General features: G+C 40.8%; 1 protein-coding gene across 6 annotated transcripts in view; it reads left to right on the forward strand.

The window, feature by feature from the left end:
• GRIK1 (glutamate ionotropic receptor kainate type subunit 1) overlaps positions 1-27,164 on the forward strand; it is a 150,880-nt gene that overhangs the window by 4,708 nt on the left and 119,008 nt on the right. For 2 of the 6 annotated variants that reach the window (XM_083611275.1, XM_083611278.1), the window contains exon 1: positions 22,142-22,163. The exons of the other annotated variants lie outside the window; for them this stretch is intronic. In XM_083611275.1, the coding sequence (XP_083467401.1) occupies positions 22,157-22,163 (7 nt within the window). In that variant the 5' untranslated portion in view covers positions 22,142-22,156. Of the gene's footprint in view, positions 1-22,141; positions 22,164-27,164 lie in introns of those variants that run through there. 6 annotated transcript variants of the gene reach the window in all.

Raw genomic sequence — 27,164 nt, forward strand, 5'->3', positions numbered from 1 at the left:
AACTTAGCAGGAATTAGTCTACTATAGGAGTACTTTGCTATTAAGCTCCGTCAGGTATGAAAACTGACGGCATTAACAGATGGGAACATCTTCTTCCTCAAACTGACAAGTGGAATATCAAAGAGTGAGCTTCATAGCTTCCATTTCCCCTCATATGATGAATTCTTGTGAGTCTGTCCTATTGTATTTCTTAAGGGATATCTCTTCCTGTTCTTTGACACATGACAGAGCAGGCAGAAACTGTCCGTACATTCAACAATTGATTGTTGTTCCATTTATCTGCATCATCTTGAACCAAAGTACTTATTCCCAAATACTGTAAGTTTTTAAAAACTGCAAACAAACAAAGGTAGAGCAAGCATTGCTGCAATTGGGTTTCAGTTGGTGGAAGGTGTATTAGCTGCACTTCCAATGTTGCAATTTTGACCATGCTGCAGTTACCATGTCATTATTACTTATTAGAATCTGGTCTTGACTTTTAACTTCAGGAGCTGGTTTTGAATTATCTGCTCTGCACCCATGAAAAGATACAGCTGCATGTTTTGATTCTGTCCTAGAAAAAATATTTTCTTTTTATCTTTATTTTCTTATTACACTGAAAATATATGTTCTCCTGTCTATATTGATTAATAAATCTCTTATTTAAGTGAGTCTGTTTTCTGCCAGAATCCACTTAGCAGGATTTGCTAAAGATTGCAATTATGTCTATTGCTTGGTTAAGCTCCTGGGAAAGTGTTCATTTGGGAATGTGGTGTGGAAAGGAATTGAAAGGCATGCAGCACAATGCTGTGCGTGTTTAATCTAAAGTAAGTCCCTATGTGTTCATAGGTTCAATCCTAGGTTCATTGAGATTTACAGAGTGACAGGGATAACACTCAACAATAAGGCAAAGATCTGCAATCTGAATTAATTACTACCAGTTGGTAACATCAGGACCATGTTAGTGTGAAATAAATAACCTCTGAGGATACTGACATTATTCAAAGTGTCTGTATGATGAGTTTGTTGTTGTTGTTTAGTTGTTTAGTCGTGTCCGACTCTTCGTTACCCCATGGACCAGAGCACGCCAGGCACTTCTGTCTTCCATGATGAGTTTAGTATTGGAGTTAAAACTGGGATCAGTGTTCAAGTTACCAATGACACCTGGGTGTTCAGGGCTAAAGTGAGGACTAAGCAGCCTCCAAAACAGCTCATTTCTGTGCCACATACATTTGCATAATGTCTACATGCCTTATTCTACCACTAGAACTTCTGTTACACCTGTGAGTGCTTTGATGACTCGCCATTGTACCAACCAGGCAGAGGGCCTTCTCGGCAGTGGCACCCTTCCTGTGGAATGCCCTCCCACCAGATATCAGGGAATTAAACAACTTTTAGAAAACATCTGAAGGGAGCCATGTTCAGGGAAGTTTTTAATGTCTGACATTTTATTATTTTTTCTATATTGCTGGAAGCCGCCCAGAGTGGCTGGGGAAACCCAGCCAAATGGGCGGGGTATAAACAATAAAAATAACAATAATTTCACAAATGCCTATTGGCAGGTGCTTATGACATCATAGAGAGCACTAATAACTTATCCCCGCCACATACTATATCCTATCTAGGTATTCAGTATCAGACCTCATAGACTAGAGTTGGCAAACTCCATCCACACTCTAACCATGTTCATTTGAATGTCTGCAAAGGCCCTGGATGTATGACTGGATGTATGTAGAGCTAGCTATACGTAACCAAGAACTTGGCAATTGGTTTCTTCTGTTTCCCTGAGGAGCCTGAGAGATGGGTGATTTGTCAACATCAGCAACTGAGCCCACAGCTATGCAATGATTTCTACTCAAATCTCTTAATGTCCAGTTTTCTCTTATTCAACAAGACTGGCTCCATCAGTGTGGAAACTACTATTGACTTCAGTTGAATTGTACTTACACTGGTTTATAAAAAAAAACACAACTACTGAAGTGCAATTATTAAGGATGACTAACTTGAGAAAGAGGTTAACTTAATATGAATATTGTCATAGGAGGTGGTGAGATCATGCAAAGTTCTTAAGGTAGTGTCAATTATTGTTCTTAACTTTGGTTTAATTTTTGGGAAATTTCATACCCATTTTTCTATGCACTAAGTCAGTGCAGTATACACTGAATAAAAACTTAACGGAAATGAAAGGTTCAATTGTGTGATGCAGTCTCAAAGTACTATACCCCCAATTTACTGGGAAGTTGTCCTGTACAAGCCCTATTGAAGTGAATTTGTAAAACTCCCATTCATTTCAAAGACGACTGATGCAGGCAGCTTCTTCTGAAAACCTTACTGAAATGGAAGAAAATTGCACTGGAATAGAGGATCAGAGACTTACTTCCTCTATACATAAAGAATGAACTGGCTTTTTGACAATATAACATTTTGATTTCAGTGGGTTGCTGACTTTATGATTTCCAAGAACATGTTACAAAAGCCTTTCCTTTGATGTATGTGCTTGCAATGCACTCCACAGTAATAGCAGAAATGTTATCTTTATATGAACACACACTCATGTGTATTACCAAAAAATGAGAGACCAAGTTCATGAACCCAATACATTTGATTTGATATCCAAGAATTTTCATTTTCTGTAGTGAGAAGAACATCAAGACTTTATCAAACAGTTCATGAGGCTTTGATGAGATTAACTAGTGGATGATACAACCTGACCCCTCAAAGTGGAAATGTACATGCAGAGCTCATGTCACAGAGCTCCAGCTGTTGCGGTCTTTGGATAAGAAGATGTCCACCATAGTCCCCTTGTCTGAGTGGGGCCACTCTTTCATTTCTCTGTCATCACTGTTCATCAATTTGCCCTCTCCATTGGCCTCCATCTGTAGAGCTGTTCCAAAGGAGAGGACAAGGTGGGTGGAAGCAATTCCTCCTCTGTTCACTTCTCACTTGTTTAGAAGGGCCAGATGAATCAGTAGTGATAGGAAGGATATTGTACAATACATCAAAAATAAAATAAGCAAGAAAATACAATTAAAAACCATGCAGCATCTAGCACAACGTATTACAATTGCTAGAGCAGGGAGAAAAACCATTAAGTGGTCCACCAAGATGCTCAGCAATTTTCAAGACATGTTTGAGAACTAGGTGAACAGAGCATCCTTGAAAGGGGCTGGCTGGCACCCTGAACAGGAACACTCCACTCTGCCGTATAACATTTTTTGCAGGCCCAACTTGACTACAACGACGTTCACTCTTGTGCTTTTTCACTGATTAATGCCAACATGTTAATCAATCTTGCAAGAGGCATCTTATTACAGTTTTATATATGTGTGTGAGAATTATCATTACCGTCTTAAAACCCATGGTTACAAATATATATTTACACCAGATAAATAAAAGGCAAATGTCCTGAAAATATAGTAAACACATATATTTATCAGTTATGTGAATTGATACTGATTGATAGCTTTGCTTGTACCAAAATGCAAACATCCGTTTAGCCAAATGAGGATATGATGATGCAGGGATTAGAAAACGCCTGCTGCATCACATTTGATTATTCTAGGATATCTGCTTTTGAATGAGCAGGAAGAAAAATGCCACATTCTTTTGAAATCCATATGCAATCAAAGAGCTATGTTTTTCATTTTCAGACAAAAAGTGGCAATCTGAGTTTTATATTCCAGAGTCCATCACCTGCAGGTTAATTGTGTTGTAATGTGTTTAATTTACAACATCTTCACTTAAATTACAAACCTGTTACAAAAGCCCATTGATTGACTATTACAGTTGGAAGATGAATAGTCATGTCACCAACAGCTTCCATTGAGATTCTGTGTAACCACTGTAAAAGAAATACATTTTGTTATCAGCCACATATACTCCAGTCCAGCAGACAAAGTGGTATCCTCTATGGAGCAAGTATGACTGCACAATTCCAGTCCCCTTACTGGCAAACGCACTTGCACTCCTCAGTTTCAGAAGCTGCTGCAGTTCTTGCAGGAGGAAGTTCCCCTGTTTGCCTACCACTGGAAGAGAGCCTGGAGATGCCTATTTGTACCACGTCCAGGCTAGGGATGCCCATCTGAAGGACTCCATTTGGAATCTTGCCTTCACCTTTGTTTGGGTACAACAGTATATCTTTCTCCTGTGTAGATTAGGTTACCTCAAGTGGAATTCCAGCAGTCAGAAATTGAACCCCCCTCCCCTGAAATATGTTGTTCATATGTGTTCTGTTTTAGACTCCATAATATACAGCTGGGCAATACATTTAAGAGGGAAACCCCAAATGTTACTGTTTTAGAGACAGATCACCAGCTGTTGTGATGCTCAACTGTAGGTAAGCTAGAAAACCAGCAGTGTAAGGTGCAACTAAGGCACTAGTCTCCAGTTCTGGTTCCTTAGGGGAATCTACTATGCAAAGAGAAGAGAACAGAGGGTATCGTCTGGGCATGCAAGATGCAAACAAACTGTTGCCCTGGCAAACCCAAATCTGACATGGAAGATTTTATCACCCTTTCAGGTCAGGAAAAAACTCCTTTGGTTGGAAGAATTAATATGGAGCCTGAGACAACTTAATAAATGCTGGGAGCCCTTTCATCAGCAGCTCTGAGTGACTTGGCACAAGGACAAGGGAAAATAGAACCAGAGGGTCAAGTCTCTAGCCCCAGAGACTCCTGTAACTGTTGTTATGGATCACCCTGATCACCCTGAATATAAATAGAAATGACATTTTTATTTAAAATGTATGTATACAGCCCTTCATTCTATTCAGAATTTCAAGGCACGGTCTCATCTATTTAGTAGTAGTAGTATTAACCTCAATTTTTATCCTGGCCTTCCCAAGGAGGCAGTTGTGCAACATCATAAATAAAGCAATATTTTTTAAAATGGAATTAAACACTAAAAACATATTTTCATTATGTATACATAGTTGCTGAGCATACCAATTGCCTGGATGCAGAGAAATGCTTTCAGGCAACATATAAATGATGGCAGTATGGGGGACAGCATCACTTCAGTAGGGAGGGAATTTCATAATCAGGATGCTGCTCTGTGGGCTATACCTACCACCAAAGTTGGGTTAAACATAACAGGAAAGTGAGGGGTGCAGGTGAAGAGCCCTCCTAAGTACTTTAAAGCATGTGCTAGCAATATGCTAGGATAAACAAAAGTGTTTTAGCTTGGCGTAGAAAAGCTTCCAATGTGTGAAACCAGGTGAGCCTTTAGCAGGGATGGAGACCTCTGGCTGGATGGGTGGATGGATGGAGACAACTCCTAACACCCTGGACCACTGGCTATGCTGACTGGGGATGATTGGAACTGGGAGGGAGCCACACTCTCTCCACTCCTGCTTTAAAGAATACATTTGTCTTGGCTATTCTAGAGCTTTGGTTCTAGCAGCTGAGGGCTATGTGAAATTCTATGACGGGCTGCAAAAAGTTGGTTGGGACACTGGCTCCCTCTGTTGCTCCTTCCTACATTCTGCTGTCTTATATAACACTAATGTGAATTACATATCAGCTAAAGCTGAGTGCCAATGGACACTACAGCTTCAGCATAATGGTGAAGAGGCAACTCCCATATGCTACTATTGAAAGCTTGCATTGAAATTGTGTGCTCTGCTGCCAGTGTGCATAGGATTAGACTTTAAAAGCCGCACTATATCAAATATGTTTGTATTTTCCAGAGGGGATAACTGCTACATTAATAGTTAGCTTGTCTAGTTATTTTTCAATTTTGGTTTGCTTTTCTGATTCTTACTGTGGCTACTAGTCACTTCAGGGGATTAGAATATTCATCTCTGATATTTTCTATGCAACTCTCCGAAAGCCAGCAAAACTGGAAATGTCTTCATTTGTAACTGTTCCTGTTTCTTATAATTTGAATATGGTGCCTGATATTCTTTCATTACCTGCACTTTAGATCAGTTCACAATATTTAGTCATCTTCCACTTATTTATATAACTTTTTAAAAAGTTGGTCTCAAAGCAGTTAATAGAAAAAAGAAAATAAATATAGTAATAGCACAATGATGGATGGAAGGCTTAATGTTTACTAAGTACTGACTCTTGATATAAAAGCTTTTTTTTATTGCATTGTCAGAAAAATTCGCACAGCGGCTGAAGCTTTGTGGAGGAAAGGCAGAATCAGAGTCCATTCTGGCAGTTTGGTGGGACATTGTCGCATAAGTGACTAAAAACAGATCTGCTCAATATGAGTCTTTCTGCAAAACCTCCATTCCTCCTAGTTTATCTGACATGCTCTTTCTTTCTTTCCTCCTTTCCTCTGCTAGTCTGAGTACCTGAAAAGACAAAGGAGACAATTGATTTGATGGTGGGGTTTGTTGTTGCTTTGTTCTTTTCCTTTGTTGTATTCTTACTGTCTGCAAATGATTCCCCTTCCCCCACAATAACCACAATACATAATAAAAGAAATTATATAACCACTATGTAATAGTGACAAACATGGCCAAAACATCCAGGTAAAAGCCCTCTCTTTTGTCCAAGACTCTTACAGTCACCCCAGCCCTCAGCTCACTGGAAATATCAACCCTAACTTCAAAGAGAAAGCAAAACCACCACAAGGAATTTCAGATAGCTTACCTTCCAAAAACAGAGACTCTTATTTCACCAGAGTCCCATGTCCTGAGCCAAGAAAGGTCACTCACTATCATGTACATTAGTTCCAGTTCCCTCATGAATCTCCTCTTTCCCCCCAGCAAATTCTGTAATGCTGGGCAATCACAGCAGCTCCCATGATCATGGCATTAGCCTCTCAGCCAACACAAGGATGGCTGGCTTAACTGAGCAAGCATACCAACCGGCAGCAGAGGCCCATCGTGTTTTGTCACCTGAGGTGAAATGGGAATGCACAATGCTCCATGATCATCTATTCCGTCCGCAGTTCCCCCCACTTCCGCTGGAATGCCACCCCTTTTGCCAATCTTGCTAAGAGCCAGGGCAGTTCGGAAGGTGTTGTCACCTGTCGTGCACAGGAACAGCCCCTCTCATCAAACTCAGTGAGAGCTGGGGCACTCCAGAAGATGGAAGCAGTGGGGAAGGCAGGGTGCCACCTCTTGTGCTTCTACCACCTGAGGCGGGTGCTTCACCCTGTCTCATCAGTGGGCTGGCTGTCCCAACTAGTTCCATGATTTGGTGTAGGCTCACCCATCAGTACTACTTAAATAATGTCTTGAGCCAGGTACCAGGGCTGATCTGAGGAATTGCTGCACACTATTTTGTCTAACAGTTGTGTTTGGCCACATGAATATGTGTTCTCCTGCCCAGGTATATTCAGAACTGGCCATGAAGGTGTATTGCAATAATAAAATACACTGGAAATGTTGGGTGAGAAATCAGGCCTCTGCTTTTCTCTCTGTTTGCGCCAGGATGTAAACAGCATCCAGCAATTTCTGGCTCTGACAGATTCCATTCTTTGCTATAGTTTCATAGCAGTCAATCAGAAGACTTGGTGCTTTAGGAAATTCTGATGTGAGAGAGGTCTTTCTTCAGGTAATTTGCTTACTTGAGCTTGTAATTTTATTTCAGCATAAAAATGAATGAATCAAAGAATTGGCAAGATGTTATTCCTTGGAGGTTTGTGCCTTGCTCTGCTGTGGTATTGAAACATGGGTGAATTTCAGATTTATGCAAAAGGCAACCACTTAGATTCCAATTAAATCCAAATGGTCAGTAATTAGCTCTTGTTTTAAAGCCTCTCAGGAATTCTAAAAGAAACAATCTTCAGAAGGAGCAGCAATTAGGGAATGATGCTAGATTATGCTTAAATTCCTTTAAATTGCATTAAAACTTGAATTCTTCCTGAAAGATAGAAACTATTTCAATAACCGGAAAATATATGGATAGGAGCAAAATATATAATTGTTTGCAATGTGCATTCAGATTTATAAAAGATAATCTGAAGACTAAATGGCATACAGAACTGAACATTTCTTGTCCTCAGTGGCTCACGCTATAGTCAATGCCTTTGCTGCAACATTAAGGCACAAAAGTTTGTCCTGCAAACTCCATGAGCCATTAATTAATGCACAATTAAATTCCTCACCTTACAAATGACTCATATTAAATAAAGGTTGAAAACTGCCCAATTTCTTGCCATTTCCACCCCAATTATTGTCTGTGCCATTCTCACCTAAATGGAGTATACTTTTTAATCAATATAAGGCTCCATCTGCACAATACATTTAAAGCAGTATGGAGTCCCCGTACTGGGATCCTGGGAACCTTAGTTTGTGAAGCATGCTGACAGATGTTAGGAAACCCCCCTGTTTTGTTCACAGAGTTACAATTCCCAGAATTCCCTGGAATTAGAAATTGATTGTTAAAGCACTCTGGAATTATAGCCATGTGAGAGGGAATAGGCATCTCCTAACAGCTCTCAGCACCCTAGACATACTTCAGGTCCCAGGATTCTTTGGGGGAGCTATGACTATTTAAAGTGGTATGGAAATGCACAGTATAGATAGGGCCAAAGTTGTTCGTGGTTTATGACTGCCGTGGCTGATGTGTTGCTTCTTTCGATATGTAACTATCCAAGTCCCAAGGTCATCAATGGAGACCCTTCTCCAAGTGCCCTTGCCACAAGAGAAAGGGGTTTCTTAGCAATGGCCTTTGGGTTATGGAATGCCCTCCTCAGAGAGCTGGGTCAGGCACATACTGTACTATAATGTCCTTTCAGCGCCTGGCATTTCACACACCTTTTTAACCGCCATGTTTTTAATTTCCGGCATCGTGTGGTATGTTCGTGCATTGGATCAACTCCATGGAAATGGTTAGGCCTTTTATTTATTAGTTGCTGCTGCTTATGATTTTTGGCTTCCCTCTCTGATATTAAAGTACAATTTTTACCATTGCTGCTGTGTATAGGAGGTTCTTGATGTGGATTTTTAAATGTTTTTATCATTTTTTGTACGCTGCCCAGAGTATGTATGCAGGTGTGTATATATGTGCATGCACACACACACACATGCACACGTGCACACAAATATATATGTGTGTTAACCTAAAGCAATGTGCCTGTGGTTTCCAGGCAGTCACCAGCTTGAGCCTTCAGAGCATACCCTGGGTTCATATACCTATACATGCATGCAATATATCAATATATGTGTGATCTCTCTCTCTCTCTCTCTCTCTCTCTCTCTCTCTCTCTCTCTCTCTTCTTTCTTTCACTCTCCCTCTCTCTCCCTCCCTCCCAGGTTTTCCATATCATGCTTAGTGTCCCACTTCTGCAAATAATTTCACACACAATCAATACTGAAAACACTTCTCCTAATTTTCCCTACTCAAAGGGCAATTGTTTTCATTTCCCATGCCTGCTATAAAACTAAGTACATTCTGTTTATACTGGTGGAGGACGACCTCTTCGGTGTTTTCCCTCCCCTCTTCATTATGGACTATTTTGTACGTACTGTTCAGTAATAAAGCTTAAATCTTTCCTCCCCTCCAAGTATTTTAAGCAACTCCCTTTAATCTTCTTTTCTCAGAAAGGCTTGATTTGACTGACTGGTCCAGAGATTGTTCAGCAGTTTAAAAAAAAAAATCCTGTCCAAAGAACTGATTAGTTTTACTGCATAGCTTTGGATCTGTGACCTCGAAGTCCAGTTTGTCCTAGTTTATGGAGGGTTTATGATTTAGGAAAGGGAATGTTCCCGTTGCCTTGCTTTCTCCTTTCTCTGCTGATGCAAATAAAACTTTACAGTAACAGAGTTCTTTAAAATCAAATGTTTTAAACAACGGGCGTATAAAAAATAATGACCAGCTGCCTCTATAATTCGTAAGTGATTGTATCAATTTGCCAGCGAAGTGAATGGGAATTGTGCAAAAACACTCAGGTGAACAATGCAGCAAATAGTTGCTGCACTGCTCCATTGTGACTCTTGTTCATTTCACATGGAACAGTTCCCAGTGGACTGCATTCACTGTAGCTAGTATTTCTTTTTTCTTTTTCTTTTTAAAAATTGTGTGTGTGTGAGTATGAATACTAAAGGAAAAACCCAACTACTTGTATTTGCAGCCAGAAAATTATGGAGGGTGTAAGAACCTTTTCCTGTTTTTACTCTTGTTTCTGACACAGTCTATCCAGAATTTAAAAGGGTTAAGCATGCAGTCAGCTCACTCCCATTGAAGTCAACAGGCTTTTAATGGGCTTGAGCTTCAAGTATCTTACTATTCCTATCTTGTTTTTTCTGACAATGGCCTTAAGATCAGTGTAGTTTGTTCTTTTACAGAAGGGTGACTGTGGTGGAAGGGACTCCAGATCAAGAACCACTTCTCACATTATATCTTTTAGATGTACACCAAGTGTGTGCCTAAAAGTGTGAAGTATGAATATGGTAAACTTGCCTTTGAAAACATGTGCACTTTGTGGCAAACTTACTTTTTTGGGGGGGCAATGCATAAAATGGCCTAATGTTTGTATACTCCTTTAAGACCTGAAACATTAAGACCTCAAAATTACTGTAAACAGTATACTATGCTTTGATTCTGCTATGGAAACACTAGTTATTTTGTGACGCTAGTTCCATGGAATCTTGATCTGAAGAGTAGAACATATTGCCAATGGAATGAAGTTAGTTACTGTAGCAACAGTATCACATTTGTATACCTCTGTAGTGCTGTCCACGTGTTACCATTAAGTGTTAAGGAAACGTGTGAGAGGTCACCACTATTCATTCCAGGGTTCTAAACTTCAGGCAGTTGTCATCCACTAGTAGTAGAGTGATGGAAACAGCAACAAAGGATTGCAAATCCAGCACATTGTTCTCTGTTGCCTGACCCTGTGATTTCTTAATGCTTAATGGTAGCCCTGAAGGAGAGCTTGTTTGATTGTGGTAATCTGTGTAGATAATAGGCTTCTACAGATGGACTGATCCATTCCTATGGGTACATTAGCCTTCAAACAGAACTTTAGCGATAATTTAGTTATTTAAGATACATCTGGGGTCTGGGTCAACTCCAATTAAAACTGATAAAACGGAGCTTCCCAATTTTATTCATATTGCAGCTGAAGTGGGCCTATAAGGAATTATTTGGGCCTAATGAGGAATTATTTGGCACCCTTTGATGCAAAGTAAGCTAGCTGCCTTTCAAAAATAAATATTTTACCAGAACAAGCAATGTAATTCTACTGGGGAGTTCTTTCTGGTATTTGGAGAATCAGCATAGAAAAAGAAAGGGAACGAATAAGAAAATGAAAGGGAACAAATGAGAAAATGAAAGGGAATGAATAAGAAAAGAAAACTCAGAGTGCTCCTGGGTAGCTCATTCGGTAGAGCATGAGACGCCTGGTTTGAGCCCCATGTTGGGCAAAATATTCCTGCATGCAGGAACACACACACACACACACACACACACACACAAATATTAATTCTTCAAGTTGGGCAGTTATAGCTGCAGAGCTAGCGAAGCGACTAGAGTGAGGGAAAATCAAAGGGCAAAATGGCCCACCAGCTGATTTCAGAATCTTTCTTAACATTTACTCAGAGGATGAAGGAAGCTATGCAGTTGTGGGCATAGCTGAGTGACAGAGCACATGCCAAGATTTCTAGGTTCAATGAATGGAATCCTTTTTGTCTTATTGAAAAAGGATAGTAAGTGGTAGATCTAGAAGAACTATTACTAGAGTCAACAGTACAGGTTAGACAGAATTATGCTATGACTTAATTTTTCTGCTTCATATGTTAAGTCACAAAACTTGCCGAGTTAGAAAAAACAATCGGCCATCCAGTACAAATTCTTCTTTGCTTGTTATTATTGGCCTTTATTGGCATAAGTTTAAACAATAAAATCATACAAAGTCATCCAAATACAATAATCCAAACACATACAATATATAAAAGACTAGACAGCCACCCTTGAGTAAATCAGGCAACTTTAGATTTAGCTTTAAAAATCTTGGCTAAATATCCCAAAACAATCTTGGTAGTTTTGGGACTATCATCCCTCAGTAAATATTGGATTACAAACTCTTTGTAAATCAATATTTTAAGCTGTAAGGGAGTCACTAGGAGATCTTTGCAAAGGGTGTTGAGAAGAGGGCAATCCAAATTTATGTGATATATTGTATGTGGTGTTTTCTTATTACAGGAGCAGAATCTTTTCTGGAAGGGTTTTGTTGTTTGTTTGTTTGTTTTTAAAAAACACCTTCCAGACAAAACAGAGGAAGGAAATGTATTTAGATGAGCTGTCATAAAAGCTCTGTGATGCAATGGAGTATCTAAATTATAAAAGTAATTAGGCATTACTCCATGGTGGGGCTTCAATCCTAAGTAAGCAGATGAACATACAAAAGGATGGGAGTTTTTGGATTTCATGGTCTAGTGGTCTCTGCTTGATGAGAGAGAAGATTTGTGGCTCATCTGATAGAAGAAGGGAATCTATTGCAATCCCTATTTGCCTGAGTTTGAGGGTAATATCAGAAAACCATGTAAAATTATGTGTATCTCTCAATAAAGAAGTTAGTAAACTTTCTGGGTCTGTATTAAAATGAATATTTAACCCGTATTTGAAAGTCATAATCCAGCCCCTAGATTTCAAGAGATGCTGGCATAACTCTGCACACATAGCCAAGTGTTGTTGTTGTTGTTTAGTCGTTTAGTCGTGTCCGACTCTTCGTGACCCCATGGACCAGAGCACGCCAGGCACTTCTGTCTTCCACTGCCTCCCGCAGTTTAGTCAGACTCATGTTTGTAGCTTCGAAGACACTATCCAACCATCTCGTCCTCTGTCGTCCCCTTCTCCTTGTGCCCTCCATCTTTCCCAACATCAGGGTCTTTTCCAGGGAGTCTTCTCTTCTCATGAGGTGGCCAAAGTATTGGAGCCTCAGCTTCACGATCTGTCCTTCCAGTGAGCACTCAGGGCTGATTTCCTTAAGAATGGATAGGTTTGATCTTCTTGCAGTCCATGGGACTCTCAAGAGTCTCCTCCAGCACCATAATTCAAAAGCATCAATTCTTCGACGATCAGCCTTCTTTATGGTCCAGCTCTCACTTCCATACATCACTATTGGGAAAACCATGGCTTTAACTATACGGACTTTTGTTGGCAGGGTGATGTCTCTACTTTTTAAGATGCTGTCTAGGTTGGTCATTGCTTTCCTCCCAAGAAGCAGGCGTCTCTTAATTTCGTGGCTGCTGTCACCATCTGCAGTGATCATGGAACCCAAGAAAGTAAAATTTCTCACTGCCTCCATTTCTTCTCCTTCTATTTGCCAGGAGGTGATGGGACCAGTGGCCATGATCTTCGTTTTTTTGATGTTGAGCTTCAGACCATATTTTGCGCTCTCCTCTTTTACCCTCAATAAAAGGTTCTTTAATTCCTCCTCACTTTCTGCCATCAAGGTTGTGTCATCTGCATATCTGAGGTTGTTGATATTTCTTCCAGCAATCTTAATTCCGGCTAGGGATTCATCCAGCCCAGCCTTTCGCATGATGAATTCTGCATATAAGTTAAATAACCAGGGAGACAATATACAGCCTTGTCGTACTCCTTTCCCAATTTTGAACCAATCAGTTGTTCCATATCCAGTTCTAACTGTAGCTTCTTGTCCCACATAGAGATTTCTCAGGAGACAGATGAGGTGATCAGGCACTCCCATTTCTTTAAGAACTTGCCATAGTTTGCTGTGGTCAACACAGTCAAAGGCTTTTGCATAGTCAATGAAGCAGAAGTAGATGTCTTTCTGGAACTCTCTGGCTTTCTCCATAATCCAGCGCATGTTTGCAATTTGGTCTCTGGTTCCTCTGCCTCTTCTAAATCCAGCTTGCACTTCTGGGAGTTCTCGGTCCACATACTGCTTGAGCCTTCCTTGTAGAATTTTAAGCATAACCTTGCTAGCGTGTGAAATAAGTGCAATTGTGCGGTAGTTGGAGCATTCTTTAGCACTGCCCTTCTTTGGGATTGGGATGTAGACTGATCTTCTCCAATCCTCTGGCCACTGCTGAGTTTTCCAAACTTGCTGGCATATAGCCAAGTAGGAGACGTAATTTGTCGCTCCTAGAATTTGTTGGAAGAAGGATGCCTGTACACCCTCTTTCTTTACTTGAAAGACCATTCAGCATAGAGTTCGACTGTGGTGAAAATTCCTCTGGATGACTTAAGCAACCAAACTACAAGAAAGAATAGAGAAGGCATATTAGAGTGGCCTAATGTTGTTCCTATTATAAACAAAATCAATCAAATGCAGAAATGTCTATGCCCACCATAGGCAATGAATGTTAGAAGAAAACATCACCTCTATTTCTGCTTACTGCTCACAGTCAAGAGAATGTGTTTCTTCCCCTCTATGATGGTGGTTGGCCCAGGCTGGCCAAGTGGCATCTAGTTTGGAGACCAATGGCTAAAAAGTAGAACAATAATAGAATATATAAATAGGCATTTTAATTAAGGTCACTAAGAAATGTTGCCCATAGCTTTTCCCCTCATGAATAACACTCTGTTGGAGAAAGCTTCTTCACGTTAATATTTTATATGCAAAATTTTTTATATATGTGCCTGTATGTGAAGTCCTTAGGTGGAGCTGATTGTATTTTAGAATCTGACCTCATGTGAAGGGAGAACTTTGTTGTGTGAAGCAAAATGCATTTCCAGTATTTAGACCATTGTCTGGAAAAAGATACAGACCCCCCTAGGAACATAAATTGGCTGTGGTTGTGCTACAAGAAAAAAATCAAAGATGATGGTGATATTTGGTGGAAACTAAATAATGACCTGTACCCTATTGAAATTAATGATGTACCTTTTCTCCTGGTTCTTGTTAATTAGAATGTTCCTCCTTGTATTTTTTCCTTTTTGCATCTCCTACCTACTCGACTGTAGAGTTCTTCAGTCTCAGCTCAACACCGACTCATTCCCCTGAAACCTCATTAGAAGCTTTCTTTCTTTCTTTCTTTCTTTCTTTCTTTCTTTCTTTCTTTCTTTCTTTCTTTCTGTCTCTGAACTATCAGTTTGGGCACAGAGGGTTTTTCACCCATCCATAGCCGCTTGATTTTCTTTGTACCAAACCACCCAGAACTCAACAGTGGTGTAGCCAAAGATGAATAAAAATTGATATGTTTCCAATAACAGCTATGTTCAAAAATTTCATTTTCCATCTAAATTGTTTAGTCATCAGCTGGAAACAGAAGAAAAAGTTAAGGGTACTTTGCCCAAGATGCATTTTAATATAGGCAAAAAAACTGCTACCAGTACCCCACCTCTTCTAGCCTTATCTGCCACTCTAAATTGTATACTTGCTTCACTGAGCAGAATAAAGATATTTCTGAACCATGCTTATTAAAGGATATACTGTATTTTTTGCTCTATAAGACTCACTTTTTCCCTCCTAAAAAATAAGGGGAAATGTGTGTGCGTCTGATGGAGTGAATGCAGGCTGTGCAGCTATCCCAGAAGCCAGAACAGCAAGAGGGATTGCTGCTTTCACTGCGCAGCGATCCCTCTTGCTGTTCTGGCTTCTATGATTCAGAATATTTTTTTTTCTGGTTTTCCTCCTCCAAAAACTAGGTGTGTCTTGTGGTCTGGTGCGTCTTATAGAGCGAAAAATACGGTAGATTTTTCACTTTGGAATGAAGAGCCTGTCTTACACATCAGTAGTTGATTACATCCTTCCCACACCCAAAGTTTGTCATGCAAGGTAGAGGCATCAAAATACTGTATTTTTCTGTGTATAAGACTATATGTCCCCCCAATTTTTTAAAATTTAAAATTGGGGGTCATCTTATACATGGAATGTTGCAATTATTTATTTCTTAATTTGGGGCTCAAAAAAATAGGAGTCATCTTATACATGAGGGTGTCTTATACATGGAAAAATACGGTACTCGCATTAGGCAGTGTGCTTTAATAGATCCAGGCAATTATGTCATTGGGAGAAGTTATATGTGTGAGATGATATATAGACCTCTATTTGTAACCCTTTGCCTCCTTGTTGTGGTTCTAATAAGAGATTATGTGCACCCTGGTGGCAATTGGGAAATAACTCTGTCATTTGGTCTAATTGGAGCTTTCCTCCGCTAATGCATATTGCAGGTACGAGGGGCCCAATTCAGAAGGGAGTAGAGCGGGGACAAAGAGTTAAAGCACTCCCCCATGCGAGGGCCCTGTTTCAGATCAGTTATGAAAGAAGAAGCTTGAATTAAATGGCGAACTACGTGGTAAATGTCACATGTAGTTGGGCCCCTAGAGTAGTATTCAACTAAGGCTGGATCTAGACACATCAAAGAAGCGTTTCAGTTAAACTCATACAGGGAAATCTGGTTGGGAAACATGGGACTCCACAACGCCATCTGGTGTCACTGTTGTATATCACATATATAATGCATATATAGTGGTACCTCGGGTTAAGAATTTAATTTGTTATGGAGGTCTGTTCTTAACCTGAAACTGTTCTTAACCTGAGGTACCACTTTAACTTATGGGGCCTCCCGCTGCCGCCACGCCACCACCGTGCGATTTCTGTTCTCATCCTGAAGTTCTTAACCTGAGGTACTATTTCTGGGTTGGCGGAGTCTGTAACCTGAAGCATCTGTAACCTGAAGCATCTGTAACCCGAAGTATCTGTAACCCGAGGTACTACTGTAAAACACTTTTTCTTTACCAATCTAGCTGAGTCCCAGATTTTACTCAGAGGAGACCTATTGAGCTTAACGGACTTAACTTAGTCATTGATTTCACTGAGTCCCCTATGAGTAATGCTGAGTTGGATACCACCTTTAGGCCTCTTGTCTATGCACTAATTCTGTGAAGCAGCTTTAAAAATAAGATAAAGTTCTTTGGCATTATTTTACAAAAAAGATGTGAGTGTTGCTAGATACTCTCTTCCCCCTCCTATACAATTTCAGAGTGTACTCGCATCCAGGCAAACCATTCAGGTCTTTTAAAAATGTCAACGATGGGCAAATGTTCCACAAATGTGTCCCCTAGCCTCACAATCAGGACATTCCCCTCAATTTGTGGTGAAATGTTTCATCTCTTTTCCTTTCATGCATCCCATCTCCCTAGAGGTCAGAAATCTCATTTTACTCAGGCCGGTGATAAATTATTCAACTGAAGTAAGTAGAGAGCATAAGGATAAAAGTCATCTTCAACAGACTTATTTGCACACTCGGTTGTCCTGAACTAATGTGGTTTTTGCCTCATCGACTTGAGAAAAGGGACTCTAATCATATGTACATTAAGTAATGTTAAAACAGGCAAATAAGGAATTTGTTTCTTGCGGAGCACCTGCATTTCAGTGCTTGGGGGCATGGTGATCATTCACAGGTTCTGTTTCCATTGAAGCAGAACTTTAAGCAAGTGGCCGTAATTTTACTGATAACTCTTTTCAAAGGAAAGCACGTGGCAAAAAAGAAATTATGATTTAAAATATTGAAGATGACAGCCATCTCTTTGATATGCCTCATTTAACAGTAAAAGTTAACAGACAAGTGTCATGGGACTTTCCCTGTCTCTGATTTACTCGGGAGTTTCTGAGAGTAACTGGAAAAATCCATCGTTAGAGCTTTTTTGGCATTATCATTGCTTTGACATTTGGTTTAACATGATTATAATTCTTTGTAGGGCCTGGCAGTAAAACAGATAGGAATTTCCTGCCAGATCTTGTTCCTCCACATGTAAAGTGATTTCTGTTTTGTTCTTTCCCCTTTAAGGCTTTTTTTGGGTATAAAAATATGAAAATGTCAACATGGATCTGCGGTTCTCAAATTTGAGTTTTCCCACAGGTAACTTAATGGTGACTGTGATCATTTATAATGGGGTGGGGATATCACCACAGGGACTCTTTACCTTTACATTACACAGTGATGAAGCTTTTTGGCAAATGCATTCCCATATAACCTGACCGAAATTTCATTGCTATTTTGGAGATCCTAGAGTTGTTTACAACTTATTGGGGCAACTTCTCTGGAGGTATTCACAAGGGATCTTTCCTCCAAGAAGAAACCTATAACTGTGTAGTGACTTTTCATGGATTTCCATTGCTGATAACTTTATGACAAGATTATCAAGATAATCAGAGCAGATTGTGCCACTGTTTTATTGCACTGTTCTGGGGGTGTTTGGGGAAAGGATACAACTATTGAACCTCCTAAGATGAAATTTGCATAGGAACTGAAACAGAGTAGTCTCAAAGGAAGGTCTGAAGGCCCTCCATCAGTGTGTACTCATAAGGAATAAACACAGTTTCGCTCACTAAAATTTGGAAAGGAAGCCAATAAAAAATACACAATGTGCATTTTGCGTGACCCCAAAAATACTGCTGGAAAGTGATCTACATTTACTACAGTTACTGACAAATGTCCACAATGGGGATAAGTACAATCTGATAAAGCAGGGCCCTCTTAAAATTGTGCATGGAGACATATTTCTTCCAGTCTAGGAAGTTACTGTGCTATTCCATGTATAAGACTAGGTTTATTTCTTTTAAAATCATGCAAAAAATGGGGGTCGTCTTATACATGGGTAGTGCATAGGGTGGCTGTTTGATTGGTTGCTGCTGCAACTGTTAACGACTATTGTGCATGCTATTGGTTGCTGCGTCAATGGGTGGTGTTGATTGGCTGATGCTGCAGTGATTGGGCGGGCGATTGGCAGCTTCTGCTGGTGAGGTGACAGACGAGAGGTGGATTTTGTGATGCGTGGGGGTGAGCAATTTTCGGAAATCCTCCCCTTAAAAAAGCTCAACAACTCTGTGCCATCTCCCCCCATTTTCTTAAATTTGAGTCCCAAAAATAGGGGGCATCTTATACACGGAAAAGTACGGCACATAGTTTTTGCTCAAGGGATGTTGTATAAATTGCAGCCTGGTTTATGTTTTCTCAAATCAAGCCCCACTGTGTTTTATGGGACTTGTTCACTACTTACAGTACATCAGATTGAAAGTTCTCCATTAAAAGGTACCATGTTTTACAATAAAGCCAGAATTTGGGAACCTGGAGGCCAAATACTTTGTGCACATTAAGGTCTTTTTGTAAAACTGAATTCACTTTCTTACTGACAATTTATCAGTGTTTTAGAAAGTGAAATTTCATTGGCTTTGGGGAAATATAGGCAAAATACAGGAGCCAGCATATGAGTAAGATGTGCTATGGTATCATGCAGGCCCTTTTCCAGTGATTCAGTGTTGCACCCATAGTAATACTCACTGTCTTGAACTAAGGACTCGGCTATACAGCTGCAAATGTAACGTTTTAAGTGCATTATACAAAAGTGACACTAGATGGCGATGGTGAGCTAATGGTAAATTCAATATACGGCATATTTTAAAACGTTTTTTTTAAAAAGCATTTTCACAGCGATTTTTCCTATATATCTAGATTCAGCCTAAGTCTAGTGCGCTGAGTTCTTTAAACCAAACACTTATCACTGAGAGATACCTCTGTCTTGAATTCAACAAGGCACACGTGCACAAAAAGGAGACGCAACATAGCAGTAACCTGCTCAGTTACTGTACTTTTGAAGTAGAGTCTCATCATCTTCAGTTTATTCTTGCATGGCCGTTGATTTGTGATCAGTTTTCATGCTATGTAGATTAAAGGGCTGTGGTGTGCATTTTTCTGAATACGTACATACGTACACATCTAGTGTTTCATATCTCATCATGCTGCTGAATATTCTGTCGTTCACCGACCAACTTTTCCAAATATTCTGTGAAGTTTCAGATTGGCAGCAGTTTCCAAATTTTATAATAATTTCCAAAATGTCTGCGACTTCCAGATCCATAGTGACGGAGTCTGTAGAGAAATCTTGAAATGATCTCTCTAGAAACAATAAAAGCGCCATTAATTGCTGCTTGGTTGATTTATATTTTGACAAAAATATATTATTCCGACTGAAGGCAGCACCAGCTAATTTGTTGTTATTCATCCATATAATTAAAGCTCATTAAGATTCTCAACTTGAAAAGCTTTGAAGAACTAAAGGACAAAGCCCTGCCTACATCTATCCCCCATCCCCAACTGGTGATTGTCAGGGCTCTGAGGAGTGTGCAGTGGAGCCAGGGTTCCCCCAAGGCTGATCCAGGAGAAGGAGTCAGTGATTTATGGGCTTTTGTGCCACCTGTGAAGCAGCAGCCAAGGCTGGAGGAAGGGGAAGAGTCTGAACAATTAGAGATGGGGAAGGATGTGCAAGACATGTCAGAAGCAGAGGAAAGGACTGTTCCTGAGAGGAGTAGGCTGGGAGAATTCCCCCCACCCTCTTCCCCACTGTCTCCATGGACCAGGAGGGGCTTGAAGAGGCAGGCACAGCAGCAACATCTGTATTGGAGAAGGCGTATGGCATTGTTGTAGAGTCTATACCCGTGGATCCCCAACTCCCCACCCCCCACCCGCGGACCACTTGAAAACTGCTGAGAATCTTGATAGATCACTTAATTATTTTTCTGCCTGATGTAGCAATTCAAATGTTAATACGATCAAATACCAAAAAAAAAAAAAGAAATAAAAGAAGCAGTACAAATAATTTTAAAAACCAGGACAGCTGTTCTTTTTCAACTTTTATTTGCATTTTTAAAAACAGGAACAGGGCATATTTAACCCCCTCCCTTCCACCGTCCAACTTGCAACTTCATACCAAATACAGTATGTATACATACACCATATGACTTCCCTTCCTCACTTTTCCTGGTTCCTTTGCTTTTCTACTACTCTGCGTAATCCACATCTTTTTAATCATCCAATTTGTTATCTATTAAATACTCTATCTATTTAAACTCTGCTGGATTTCCTCAAGACCTGCTAAGCTATGTATTTGTCTATACTGGAAAAACCAGCACAGCTGTTCAATGTAATGGATGTGTCTTCTCCCATCTTCAACCACTAATTCACAGACACATCACAGACCACCCGAATGAAATCTGTGGACTACTGGTGGTCAACAGACCAGTTTGGGAACACTGGTCTATCTGAGACCATGGGAAGGAACAAGCATTTCCCCAACAAGAGGCTGCCAACCATTACATTTGCACAGTTATGCAGCTACCAATGCTGGATCAGGGCAGCTATATCACATTAGTGGTTAGACAGAGGGAATTCTCTTCATACTCCCCACTGTTTTTTTTATTAGCTCTTTAAATGAACCATTTCCTAAGGGGCACTATTCCAGCCAGTAGTCTGATCAAATAACTCAATTTCAATCTCAATCCTTTTTTGGCATATATACAAGATTCTGAAAGGTTCAGTACAATAAAATCACTCAGCAAAATCTGCATCTAGCCATTAAAATAATGTTAATGAATCCTGATTGCGTGTTGCAGAAGCCTGGCTACTATCTCCATCTTATCCCTACCCTGGGTAAACATTAGGAAGGCTACCTTACATTTATCTGACTGCCACTCCCTTCTAACAACCAGCTGATTAATGAACATAGATTGAATTTGGGAAATCTCCCTTGCAGTATTGCCGAAGTTAGCGCATTCAGTCTCACTAGCAGATACCCCCTGCGCTGATTCAGGCTGGTTAGATGGTAGAGATAAGTCGTCATTGGCTGTCCACACTGCACCATCCCCAAACTTGCACAGACGCTATTCCTGATTTGGCTACTAAGTTCTTGAAATTCCTTGTCTAACAATCTGCGTTTAATTATCTCAAACACAGGATTTCCCAATAAGCAGTACAGGGAGTCCAGTGAGATTCCTATCGGTTTAATTTTGTTCTCAGTCCCTCTTAACCCTTCTGATGCTTGGTATTCAGCTAACATGGCCGCAACAAGACTATTAAGTTCAAATCTGTAATGCAGCAACAACCAAAATAAAAATGTTAGCAGCCACGCTTTTGTTACTGAGAGTCTTTTGTTTGTTTCTAGACACAGGGCAATATAGGGGACACAGTTTGGTATACCAAAAATTTAAGCCCAATCCTACCTGAACATCTGCTTGGAAGCAAGTCCAAAGTTCTGTATGGCATTCTTATTTGCAGTCCTCGTCTAACTGAATTCAATGTCAACACACTCAGTGTGTTAAATTTAGCTCTCCCTGATCTCTCCTCACCACTCTATTTAGTGATATATGACCAATGGATCATTTTAAATATGTTTTCTGGAGAAGTTCTCCTCATGACGACCCTTTATGTCCATTTTCATTTTGCTTGCTTTTCTCCCACACTTGCAGCCCACCATGTCACAGTGGATTTTGCTTCATTGGTTGGATAAACTCCCTGGAGCCAACGGTCATGCACGGTAAAAACTAATCTTTTGTGAGATGATGTAATGGCTGGGGGGTTTTGCTAGATAAGTTCAGCCTTGGTGTCCCTGGTGTTTTGTCCCAAAGCACAGGCACATAAAGAGGATAAAGAGAGAAATTGGATAAAAGGCTAAAACTCCAGCTCATAATTCCTTCCCTCAGTGCTCTCAAGACAACAATGGAAGGTTGGCATTAATCTTACACAAACAGGACAGGACTGTATTTTGCTCTTGCTTCCCCACACCTCTGCCTGCCATACTTTTCAGCATACATGGCACACAATTAGAAACAGAACTGCAAGGACTTTAGAGCATCTATGCAGCAAAGTGCCTGGAGATGTATAAAGCTTCAGGGAGAGCTCTGCTGTGAACTCTGCCATGTTATAGGTCAAGACTTGAACATTTTAGACATCTTCAGTGGTTGCATTTCATCAGAGTGCAGGAACTCTCTCCTGGCACTGGTGGATTGATTCATTGATCCTTCACTGGTGTCTGCATGGCCAACAGCTTCTTCCTGGTTAAGGAGCAGAAAAGGCACTGGTTCTTCCAGCTTATTCATGTAAAATGAAAATAATAAAACAATGCAGCTGATAAGTCTTTCTTACTTTTACAGGCCCTTCTAGAGTTTTATTCTTCAGCAATAGATAGCACAGAGGGCCTCAGCAGGCAGGGGAAACATCAGGTTGTTAGTGCAGATGACAGGATCTTTATAACAGGCAATCATGATGGCATTAGTGTTTATCCACTGCAGTGCGAGTATAAATCACAGCAAATGGGCTTTCCCTTGGAGTTGGGATCTGTTGTTTTATTCCTTCCCAGAAGCAAATGTTTATCCACCAAATCATCAATGTGTCAGCCATGGTTTATGCTTAGTCCAGGGAACTGTCTGCTGACTCTCTCCTTAGCATCACCAAGGGAAGACAAAGGAGCTATTGTGGTCTCACAGTGTCGGATATTCTCCAGCAGAGGAATTTCTAAGTTAGACTCCCTTGCAAATGCTAAATAGCAGAATCGGAACTGATGTAGTAGTTTGAATTAATCTTGGCAAGGACAAAGACGATGGGCTGGTTCACATGTAACGCCCAGCCAAATGAGCATGCTTCGTGTGAGCATGCAAGGGTTGAGGGTTCCTGGAGAGGAGATTGAAATTGCTGATTGCTCCTCAGTCTTGCTTTTGCTGTGATGATGTAAGATGAGCCATAGTCTGGCATAGTGTGATGTGCAAACCAGGCTGATGGTTTCCTGCCCCATTCAAGTGTTAATTTACAGAGTTACTATCATTATGATTGATGTCAAAATGATGCCAAGTGATTGGCAGGTGGTTGTCCTACCCACTTATCAAAGTTGGCCTGTGGGGATGGGGACAGATAGTAATGTGGCCTGAGCCAAAAAAAGTTCCCCACTAAGCTGGGGAGCAGACAGCAGTTCAGCTATGACTTCCTGTCAGGGGTGAGCAACCTGGAGCCCTAAGGCTGCATAAAGCTTACCCTAATTACAAAAGCCCTCTGCAAGTTCAAACCTCGGACAAAAATGCCCTGTCTCCCTGTGTCAGCCCACTGGTTAGGAAGGGAAGAAAAAAGTGAAAAGAATGTCACTCTTCTGACTCTGATTCTGTCCACTGCTGGGTTTGGCACCATTCACAGCTGCCATGGGGTCCCTGAAAAGACCCTGAAAAGTAACCCCTAAGGGAACCCCTGTGGGGAAAAGAGTCCCTGTTCTATGCCATATGTGGCTGTGATGAATTACCTTATTTTAAAGATCTCTGGCTTTTAAAATAAAAGTTACTCTCAAAATGACAGAATATTATCCAGTTCAAAATATTATGAACAGATGTAAGAAAGCAACCTCTTTTCCACTGTGGTGCCTCTTTTGTTGCTTGTAACTTTCTTCCCAGGAAGTGAATTTGTCTTAAAAGCATTCCTCCCCCCACTCTTTTGCTGAGAGGGAGAACTTGTTCCTGCTGGGATTATCCTGCACTCAGTACTATTACATATGGTTGGACCCTCGTTATTTTTTTCCTGACTAGAACAGAGAGCCACCAAAAGGCAAGATCACATTTCATTTTTTCCTCATCTCAGCCAGAGCAGCTGGAGGACAAAGTCCCAAGAACCTAACAAAATAGATTGCAGTTAAATGGAAAGCAGAAAACCAACAACCCGTTATCGATCAGGGTTTCTGCCTAAGACTTTATTTCTCTGCTTCAGCATGACAAAAGCAGAGTCTTTGCCCCCCGCCACAACTGCCAGTTGAGAAACTGCTGTGCGTGGCGTACAGCTTTTCCTCATACCATTCTGAAGAGCTTCCTTATTTTTTGGTCCGTAGCTTTGAGCAACTTCAAACCAGCAGGGTTTTGGAAACGCTCCTAGCAATTCCTCTTCAGAAATCCACTTGTGCTGGAGCAAAAGTATGCAGTGCACACCATGGAGTATATTCTCCTTTCCCGAAGATGTCAATATACAGCAGATTCTACCTTAAATTCAGCCACTTTCAACCTGGGTAGTTTCTTTGATGGGCACTAAGATCTTTACTCTTCAATGCAAACTCTTGTTGTTCCGAGTCATTTTGGTGTCCCTTATTTAGTCCAGTAGGCAGCTAGCTTTATGGCAATCGACTAAAAGTCCTAATCCACAAAAAGATGTTTAACAGTTTAAACTGAAGCTTGATTAATGACACGAGAAGATTATCAAAGGAGATTTAAGAGTAACCAAGGGTAAAATGAAGGACTTGAAATATCCTTTTTTTTAAAAGGAATAATAAAGTGATCTGTTAGGATAGTCTAATGCTAACGTTGAGGACCTAATACACTAAGCACTTACACTGGAGTACTTTTCTCCAAATTAATTGCACCCATGTAAGTGGCTGGTAAATCAGCCTGGTGTTTGTTTCAATCTAAAATTGCCTTGCTGTAAAGGTCAGCTTATATTTTACTATGAAATGTATATGACTAGGAATAATGGTTTTGCAGCGCCCGCCCCTTGGTACAATGTCTGAACCGTTGTTGTTGTTGTTGTTGTTGTTGTTGTTGTTGTTAGTTTGTTTAACATTGTAGAGATAAATCTATCAAGCATGTGTTCATTAATTTTGAGATTTTGCCCTATTCCAAGGGTAATTTAAAGCAATTATGCATATACATGAAGGATCTGTGCTCCCAAATGCTTCTCAATATGAGGGCCAAGTCTGCTCATTACGCACCAGTTACATAGAGGTCAGTTGAAAGAGCTCGTGCTGTGAAGTTATTTGCCATGTGGGTTTTCCAAACTGCATGGTGGAGACATTCCAATCACTAGCAAAGGAAGTTTTGTGGTGGCCATTGGCAGTGGGAGCACCGCATGGCGGCTATAATATATGGAAGGGGCCTCGATATGTGGATTGGTGCTGTAGCATAGAAAATCTCTATGCAAACTTCAGCAGTGCTCAGGCCGAGGCCCCCCCCCCCAATGTCTGCATTCCAAGCATGACCGGGAATTGTTTCAGCACAGCTGGCAGCAATTGGAAAAAAAGCATCAATATGGGGGACGTTGCAAGCCACATTACTCTTAGATAAGCTGTAACCATTTGTCTTCTTCCTACTTCAGCTGGAGAAAATACAGCCTCTTGCAAAAGGGGAAATATCTATCGTGACATGAACTCTAATCCACTTAGTAAAATAAACGGTTCCAGAGCTGGAACTGGATCTGCTCTGAAAGTTACCTTGTATTATTACCCAGAAGCAGCAGCAAAAGGATTGCCAAGCTACTAACAAACTCTATCATGGTGCTTCCAAGTATTCTGCAAAGGGGGAAAGTTTACATCTTCCTATGGGAAAAAAAAAGAAAGTGTGCCGTCCCAATGTGAGGATAAGTTCTGCCATCTGCACTTTTCTTTGAAGTATTAAGAAAGAATGTACCTATAGGCATGGTTAACCTCCAGTTTGTGGACTTGATCTGCCTCCCCCTCAAAGCCACTGATTTTGGTGGCAGCAGCAGCAAGTAAAAAACACACACAACCCAAACCAAAACATTAAAGTACACACAGTGCTGGGGTAAGTGGAGCCAAAGCCCCCACAATAGATTCAAATTGCCTCCTTCCTGAGAAGGAAGGTGTGGCTGTGTGTGTGCCTGCCTGTATGTGTGATGTGTGCCAGCTGGATCTGGCCAATGGCCCATCTAGTCCAGCATCCTGTGGCCAGCCAGATGCCTGTGGGAAACTGGCAAGCATGATTCAAGCATAGGAACTCTCCCCTCCTGCGGTTCCTAGTAATGGGTATTTAGAATCAGTATTGCCTCCAACTATGGACATCATGGCTATTAGCCACTGACAGTGCTCTACCCCATAAGAAGAGGAGTTTGGATTTGATATCCCGCTTTATCACTACCCTAAGGAGTCTCAAAGCGGCTAACATTCTCCTGCCCCTTCCTTTTCCACAACAAACACTCTGTGAGGTGAGTGAGGCTGAGAGACTTCAAAGAAGTGTGACTAGCCCAAGGTCACCCAGCAGCTGCATGTGGAGGAGCGGGGAAGCAAACCCGGTTCACCAGATTACGAGTCCACCGCTCTTAACCACTACACCACACTGGCTCTCCATTTGTCTAATCCTCTTTTAAAGCCATCCAGGTTGGTGACCATCACTGCTTCCTATGGGAGTGAGTTCCATAGTTTAACTATGCTCTGCGTGAATTTTATCTAGCTCAAATCTTCTAACAATCAGCTTCATTGGATGCCCATGAGTTCTAGTGTTATGACAGAGGGAGAAAAAACATTTGTCTATCCACTTTCTACATGCCACCAGTGCTTTTTTTTTTCCTTCTAAAAAAATGGTTAGGGGTGCTCTCATTTTCCTACTCATATTGAAATACTGCCCCTCAATGAGGCCAAACTTAGATTCACAAAATGTTTAGGGGTATGCGTACCCCTGCGTCCCCCTAGAAAAAAAGCACTGCATGTCACACATAATTTTATAAACCTCTTATCATGTCCCCTCTTACTGCAGCCTTTCTTCATAGGACAGCCTCTCCATCC

Source organism: Podarcis filfolensis (assembly GCF_964270895.1).
Source record: "Podarcis filfolensis genome assembly, chromosome: 4".
Classification (NCBI taxonomy): Eukaryota; Metazoa; Chordata; class Lepidosauria; order Squamata; family Lacertidae; genus Podarcis; species Podarcis filfolensis.